This window comes from Quercus suber, unplaced genomic scaffold (assembly GCF_002906115.3).
Source record: "Quercus suber isolate HL8 unplaced genomic scaffold, Cork oak 2.0 scaffold_392, whole genome shotgun sequence".
Classification (NCBI taxonomy): Eukaryota; Viridiplantae; Streptophyta; class Magnoliopsida; order Fagales; family Fagaceae; genus Quercus; species Quercus suber.
In genome coordinates this window covers 143,973-152,756 of record NW_027069844.1, presented here as the reverse complement: position 1 = coordinate 152,756, position 8,784 = coordinate 143,973, and the positions used below count along the sequence as shown (strand labels likewise).

Sequence of the window (8,784 nt, the reverse complement as noted above, 5' to 3'; positions counted from 1 at the left end):
TTGTTCATTTTGTAGAATCAGTCTAGATAGCTACTTCTTGTTTTGCTAGGATTACAAATAGTGAGTTTGTTACATGAAGAAGGGAAAATATTTCCTATTGACGCATGCTATTTCTTTTGTGTTCACCCTTCTACCTTTCTAAGTCTTACTTCACTCTTTTTTTTTTTTTTTTTTTCTTTCAATTCTCTGTATTTCTTGCCTTAGTCACTATCCCTCTTCCTTTTATTGTTATTGTTCCTATTTATACTAATTCAAGCCTACGTGATTTCTCCCTATTACCACTGTTGCTCACTAACCATTTTTGTCTACTATGAACATCCTTAAAAAATGCCCACTACCCTTCTGGCCATTCGGCCTTCACTACATTTGGGTATGCTCAGTGTTTTCTCTCTCTTCCATTACCCATCCTATGAAAAATTCTTATCCATTTCCTTCTACCATATATCTTTCTCTATCCTTTGATGGGTAAAACCTAGGTCTCTCTCTACCTATTTTAGGCCAAGATGCCTTTTCGGCAGAGCCAAAAGAGACCCTGGCTGGATACCAAAGATAGACCATTTTCTCTCCTCCACCAAACCACACCCTTTGTAATTCCCTTGACCATGGGTCCACCCCCCCCTTGCATTGGCTGGGTACAAATTAGTGGTGCTCTGGCCATAGCATTGTTGTCTTATTGCTTCACGTTTTGTCTTCTTCCTTTCCCATGCAATTTCTTCCACTACCATTAGATGTTGTCTTATTTTATTCTTTTTTGAAATTGATTCCCTTCACTTAGGTTTGCCCCTCATGAAAACTATATGACTTGTCTTATGTTCTACTTTATGGGTGTTCCTTTTCTTTGGGCCTTAGGGACATGGTCCTATTGTTCCTGCCATTATTCCTTAGTCTTTTCTTTCTTTCTCTTGGCTTAATTTGAGCTTTTCTACCATTGGGCCCTTGTTATCAAAAATGGGTATTAATGTAACAACCCAAGGAAAAACGCTAGCCACATCTGCGCTATACCTCAAAAGGGCTAGTCACAGTTGAGGCTCCTTGTAGTTGTTAATAAAACCCAGATCTACCCAGTAAATACCTGATGTGGGACTCGTCATACATCCATACACATCACATAATCAATCAAATTGGGGTATCATAATCTCCCCCACTTAAATCTTTAACGTCCTCATTAGGGCCCACTTTTATGGGGTAGTGTCTCCAAGCTCACACAGGGTTACCAGTCGGCTCTGATACCATATGTAACGACCCAAGGAAAAATGCTAGTCACATCTACGCTATACCTCAAAAAGACTAGTCACAATTGAGGCTCCTTGTAGTTGTTAATAAAGCTTAGATCTACCTAGTAAATATTCGATGTAAGACTCGTTACACACCCACACATATCACACAATCAATCAAATTGGGGCATCACAATGAAAACAACCCAAGGAAAAGCGCTAACCACATCTGCGCTATACCTTAAAAGGACTAGTCACAATTGAGGCTTCTTGTAGTTGTTAATAAAGCCCAAATCTACCGAGTAAATATCCGATGTGGAACTCATCCCATACCTACACACATCACACAATCAATCAAATTAGAGCATCACAATCTCCCAAACTTAAATCCCTAACGTCCTCGTTAGGGCCCACTTTTGTGGGGTAGTGTCTCTAAGCTCACTCGGGGTTACCAGACCGGCTCTGATATCATATTGTAATGACCCAAGGAAAAGTGGTAGCCACATCTGTGTTATACCTCAAAAGGACTAGTCACAATTGAGGCTCCTTGTAGTTGTTAATAAAGCTCAGTTCAACCCAGTAAATACTCGATGTAGGACTCATCACACACCCACACATATCATACAATCAATCAAATTGGGATCCCAATGCGTGACTTCAATCACCAACTAGAGAAGGTTGTTGGCTACAAAGTTCTTCAATTCATCCACACGATGAAGATCCAGAAGATGCTTGGTCATAAAACCCTACAGTGTATAAACATAGCAACTTCTACACAAGAATGATGAAATTGTGTCTCCAGTCACAATTTGCTTCAACAAACTTTGCTCAACACTTGTGCAACTTGTGTCACTTTTAACGACCCTTAAAATAATCTTTTTATTTGTCTAGGATTGTGAAAAAAGAAGACCCAAACATACAATCATGGATTGGAGTCAAAACAGAACTGAAAATCTGTTTTCCTTAAACCTCGACAAATACCCCATTTGTCGAGCTACTGTCGAGCCACAGGGCTAAATAGCTCTTTAAACCTCGATAGATAGCTAGCTGTCGAGCTAGCTATCGAGCTTTAATGACAGACACTTTCCAGACTTGAATCTTGGACAGACTTGCATGGTTTTAACACTTGATCTTGAAACAAAGTTTCTTAAAGTATTAAACTTATCCTAGATCTGCCTAGATACAAGTAAAGTGCGTTTTGTCAAAAGATTAGCCGATTACATAAAATAGTGACATATGTTCCTAATAAGTGAATCACATATGTCCTAACATAATTGACTTTAACGTTGTTTCTATGTTAATTTAAACCCATAATTTGAATCACGGCACATTATATTTTATTTTAATGGTAAAATATATAGTTTTATATACAAATACAATAATAATAATAATAATAATAATAATAATAAAAATAAATGTCTATCAATAACTATTATGATGATCAAATTTCATATTTAGTCTTATAAAGTGAAAAAAAAATTATTATATTAAAAGTTTTTTTATGTATTACGCAAGTTTCTGTCTAGTTAAAGCAGTATAAGGCGTACCTATAACGGTTAAAAAATTGACAAACCTATAATGGCTATCTTCACTGGAGATTTTGGCTTGTTGCAATTGTAGCTACCTTGTGTATTCACACAATCTGACTTGTTGGGACATTAATTGAGTGCCTTGTCTTCGCATTCTTTTATATCTGATTGAAACAAACAAATTAGTTTGCAAATTAGAATTAGCGGCTAACAGATAGTTTACAACTAATGCCCCTACCTCAATTAGAATTAGAATTTTTTTTTTCTTATTTTTTTGGGTGAATTTATTTTATGTAATTTTTTTATTATTATTAACATATTAAATTTTTATCACACCTATAGTGAATACACTATTATCTCTTCTATGTTTTCGAAATTCATTCAAAAAAATAAAAAGGACAAAAATCCTTATTTAATCAATGTCTTTTAAGATTCAAAACTTATAAAAATTAAATGGCTCCCGAACAAAAGAGAAAATAACAAAGCTTGAGTCTTAACAAAAGTAAAAAGAGAAAGAAAGAACATTATTATTGTCTTAAAAAAAAAAAAAGGACAAAATTGTTTGCTACAACTTTACTCAATAAAAATAAATATCACAACATATTTTGAAAATCTAACCATTGAATTGCATGTTCTTTATACTGTTAATACACATATCAAATTTTATGTCGATCAGATATTATTTATTATCTAATCTATAAGCTTATATTTTATACATAATTTTAAGCTATAAAAACTTGCAAATTAAACAATTTATTAATGATATAGTTATTAATCTTCAATTTTCTAAAAATTTTGCAAGCATAGAATATATAAGAAAAAGATGTAATCCAATAGTGGATTTATCAAAATTCACCTTTAATAAAAAAATATTAAGTAAGGTTGTAACCAATTTTGTAGCTAAACTTTGTCCTAAAAGCAAAAGTTACTTAACAGGACATTGAATTCTTTATCTAATAATTTATTCTTCTTCGTAAAATTTGTGTAATAAGAAATCAAATTTGGGATAATCACCTAATAACATAATTTGCAGAAGTTGTATTTGGTGTTAATCTAAAAATTAAGAATATTTGGTTCATTCGTGGAATTTTAACAACTTATTCATTCAAAATATCCTTAAAAGATATATATATATATATATATAGTGAATATGCAAATGTTTTATGAGTTTTCTTTTTAAAAATATCATTTGATATTCACATAAAAATTATATATAAAATAAAACACAAGTTTTTTTTTTTTTTTAAATTTTACTACAGAAGTTATATATATATACACTATATTTATATATATAGTATATATGTGTGTGTTATGTGATGTTTCCACTTGTTACATAATTAAATCCGTTAAAAGTTAGTGAAATAGCTCATAAAGCACAAGTGAGGTAAATGTTTTATATAGTAAACCATAAGGAAGGTTAGTGTCACAAAATGAAAGTGCTATGTGTAAATTATCCTAATAGTAGTTATTTAATATGCCAACTACTTTTTGATAAATGGTCCCCTAGTATAAACTTAATGCGCCCAAAAAAATAAATAAATAAATAAAAGGTATGTTAGAAAATTTATTTATTAGCATTTTCACGTTATGAAAGCATATGACAATGCTACCTATTAAAACTCTTTCCATTGCCATTTGAATCTCCTAATTAATATGCTATTATTTTTTATTTCCTACTATAATATGAAGTAATAATGCCAATTTAATCTCCTAAAGATTTCATAGCATGGGTCATGGGTGGATACCCATACTCAAATTGTTATGATTCTACTAAAATAAATAAATTTTTTTTAGAGAGTTTTAACCTATGGCGTTCGCTCTTGATGATACTCTTTATCATCAAACCAAGACACCAATTGGTTTTTAGTGTAAGGAGGGATCCAAACAAAGGAATTAATTTGAATCCAAATGTATGGTTCCAATGATTATGGTGATATAATTTGAATTAAAACATAGGCATTAATTTCTTTATAGAAAAATAATTGGGTAAATTGCGTAGTTGGTCCTTATACATTACAGCGTAAGTTAATTTGATTCTTAACCTTTCAATTGTGTTAGTTTGGCCCCTAATCTTTTAATGTTGTGCCTGTGGGGCCAGAAAATTAGGCAGTCTTGGCCCACTCCAAGCCAGGCCCAGGGGCCCACGCTGAGGATGCATAAGGGGTCCGAGGATGAAAGCGCGAGGACCGGCCCCCGAGGAACATATCCGAGGATGGCCCATCCTCGGGCATCTGAGACCTCGGAAGAACACGAGCACCACCCCACCAAAGAGGGGTCTTCTTGAATATCTAAGGAGGAGAGGGTCCAGTGTCACGCGTCGGCGATGGGAGCACGGCGAAGGAGCAAGCCTTAGGCGAGCTGTCACCTCTGCATTGAATGCCCTCAACTAACGTCTTGGCTGCATTAATGAGGACAGGACTCCTGAACAGTGCTACCTTGGGTGCTGCAACCCACTGAAGGAATAGGAATGCGACTGATGGGACAAGCTCTCAAGTGGTGGCCTGAATGATCGACAAATGGAGGGTTAGGATCAGTTTAGAGAGGTATATAACGTAAGGAGTCTCTCCTGAATGGGGGACGGGAGATCGGCATTAAGGAGTTCTGTAGTGACCTGTGCCCTCTGAATCTTTGTAATCAATCTTAAAAGAAATAATAAGAACATCAAGTTTCGGAAGACCAGTCCGAGGAGCATCATTGTGCATCCCAATCCATGTTTAAGTTGATAAATCCACATGCAACCATGCAGGGCAGTTGTACCCCTTACTAGGGCCTAGTTCTTGAGCCCACTCTCTATAAATTCATTGAAGGGCAAGCTGGGCTTGGGTCCACTCTCACCACCTAAAGAAGTGTCCCAAATCTGGTCCCTACAATTGGCGCCGTCTGTGGGAAGAACTCATGCGTCAGTAAGGACAACCGCCAGGCATGGTTGGGTCAGACCCTCACCAGGGGAGTTCCCATCGACACGAACCAGCAAGACCCCAATGTCCGAACGACTATGGCAACACGGGGCACGAGCATAATGAGGAGAATGGGCGATTCCAAGAAGGAAGCGTGCACACCTCGGAAACCAGTGAAAGCCATACACATAAAAGCGGCCGCGTGCCCCAGGGAGGTGATAACGACCCAGCCGCGAGACCGCGGGAGGATAAGAGTCACGCCTCTCAGAGGCAGGAAGATAAGGCGGCCATGCAGCGAGAGATAGATGATTTCAAGAGAAAGTTACGCCATGCACAGCGAAAGCGACCCGAACCCAGCCTTGACTTACCTTCTGACGACGAAAGTGATGACGACTACAGGCAAAGATCGACGACACCCCCGAGTGAAATTTTCTCCCACGAGGATGAGCGCTATCGGAGGTGTAGGCGTGGCAGCCCAACCCTTATGGGTTTGGGAAGTGACGCCATGAGCAGGGCGCTGGACCAGCTCTCCAAGTCGCCCTTTACGCGTCGCATAGACGAGGCGGTGCTCCCTTGGAGGTTCCAGCAGCCGACCTTCACCGTTTACAATGGCAAAACGGACCCTGTGGAGCACGTGAGCCAGTTCAATCAGAGGATGGCCATTCACTCTAAAAACAAGGCACTGATGTGCAAAGTCTTCTCGTCCAGCTTAGGGCCTGTGGCAATGAGGTAGTTCAACGGCTTGAGGACGAATTCCATAGACTCGTACAGACAGCTGACCCAGGCCTTTGGTTCCCGTTTTGTCATGAACAATAGACCTCCTCGGCCCATGAACGCATTGCTGTCCCTGACCATGCGCGATGACGAGACCCTCAAGGCTTACTCGGACAAGTATTGGGAGATTTACAACGAGTTGGACGGCAAGTACGATGATGTCACCATCAACACGTTCAAGAACGAGCTCCCGATGGGGCACGGCCAGAGGAAGTCCTTAACTGGTAAGCCCGCCACCAATGTGTAGCAGCTAATGGACCAGGTTGACAAATACAAACGGGTAGAGGAAGACTTGCTGCAGGGCAAGGGGAAGGAAAAGGCTATCCCTCAGGAGAGGAGGGATTCCAGGTCGGACCGATATAACAACGCCCGTCCAAGAAGAGATTTCATAGGGTAATCTGGGGCGACAAACGCCCAGGCTGTCGGTGCTGTGTTTCGAGAATCAGTGCACAAGGTGCTGGAAAAGATCAAGAACGAACCGTATTTCAAATGGTCGAATAAGATGTTGGGGAACCCTGAGAAGCGTAATCAGGAGCGCTACTGCCAGTATCACCAGGACCACGGGCACACTACGGAGGACTGTAGGAATCTCTGGAACTATCTGGACCAGTTAGTCTGAGAAGGGCGGCTGAAGCATCTCCTGCACCATTCCAGCAGCCAGTAGGGCCAGACCTATCAGGAGCCACGGAGTAACACAGCCATAGGGCAGCTCGCTGGAATGATCAATGTGATTTTGGCTGCGCCAAGAAGAATAGGCATGCGCCCCTCGCGAGTGCTGTCCGTAGCCTAGATGACCACCGAGGAGTCCCGGTCAGAGCCAAAGAGGGCCAGAAGAGGTTGTCACTCGACCTTGACTATTTCGGAGGAGGATAAGGACGGAACCACCCAACCCCACGACGACGCTTTGGTGATCACCCTCAGAATTGGGGGCTATGACGTCAAAAGGGTGATGGTGGATGGTGGTAGCGTTGCGGAGGTCATGTACCCCGACCTCTATAAGGGGCTGGGGCTAAAGCCCGAGGACTTGTCGCCCTACAACTCCCCCTTGATGAGTTTCGATGGGAAACTGGTCACCTCGGAGGGCATGATCAGGCTGCCCATCCAGACCGGCCCGGAAGTAGTGGAGGTGGACTTTATAGTGGTGAACACGTACTCCCCCTACACTGCCATTGTGGGAAGGCCTTGGCTCCACACCTTAGGAGGTGTCGCCTCTTCCTTGGACCAGAAAGTGAAATTCCCGTCCGGAGACCAAATCCTCGAGATCCGAGGGTGCTAGTCAACGACAAGGCAATGCATGGTCACAGCCACCTCACGTCCGCAAGATATGGAGCCCTCGGCCACCATGGCCGAAAACGTATAGCAGCTAACCACCTCAGGGGCACCAGCTGACCCGGCCGCCGAGGAAGCAAGGCTCGAAGGCTTAGAGAAAGTGGTCATTAATGACGACCAGGAGAGATTCTTTCAGGTTGGAACCCAACTGCCTCCCCGGGAGAAGGAGGAGTTGCTTGAGTTTCTCAAGAGTAACCTGGACGTGTTTGCATGGGACCCCTGCGATGCCCCAGGGATTGACCCATCCTTCATATGTCACCACCTCAACGTTAACCCTTCGATGACCCCTAGGAAGCACCTGCCTCGACGCCCATCAAAGGAACATGCCGAGGCAGTTAAGGAGGAGGTCAATAAACTTAAGTGGGCGGGTACTATTAAAGAGGTATTCTACCCCGAGTAGTTAGCCAACACTGTGGTGGTCAAGAAGAAAAGTGGGAAATGGAGGGTTTGCGTGGACTTCACGGACCTTAATAAAGCCTGCCCGAAGGACCCCTTCCCTATGCCATGGATAGACCAGCTAGTGGATGCGATCGCAGGCCATCCTCGAATGAGCTTCCTAGACGCCTTTCAGGGCTACCACCAGATCCCATTAGCCTTGGAGGATCAGGAGAAGACAGCCTTCGTAACGCCCATTGGGAACTACCACTACAAGGTGATGCCATTTGGCTTGAAGAACGCTGGATCTACTTATCAGAGGATGATGACGAAAATGTTCGAGTCATTGTTGGGCAAAAACATTGAGATCTATGTTGACGATATGGTGGTGAAGAGCAGATTGGTGTCCGGGCATCTGTGGGACCTTGGCTGTATATTCGACGTTCTCAAGAAGCACAAGCTGCGACTAAATGCGTCCAAGTGCTCGTTTGGCATGGGATCTGGCAAGTTCCTGGGCTACATCATTACCCACCGGGGGATCGAGGTCGACCCTGACCAAATCAGAGCTATCCAAAACCTAAGGCCTCCGCAAAACCCCAAGGAGATCTAGAGGCTTACTGAGATGATCGCGGCCCTGAATCGATTCATTTCCAGGTTGGCCGACCG

At 41.8% G+C, this 8,784-nt stretch overlaps 1 protein-coding gene across 1 annotated transcript; it reads left to right on the top strand.

Moving 5' to 3' along the window:
• Nucleotides 1-7,204: 7,204 nt before the first annotated feature.
• On the top strand, nucleotides 7,205-7,690 carry LOC136062209 (uncharacterized). Its single transcript, XM_065761021.1, has one exon. The coding sequence runs from the start codon at nucleotides 7,205-7,207 to the stop codon at nucleotides 7,688-7,690; it is 486 nt and encodes a 161-aa protein (XP_065617093.1).
• The last annotated feature ends 1,094 nt before the right edge of the window (nucleotides 7,691-8,784 follow it).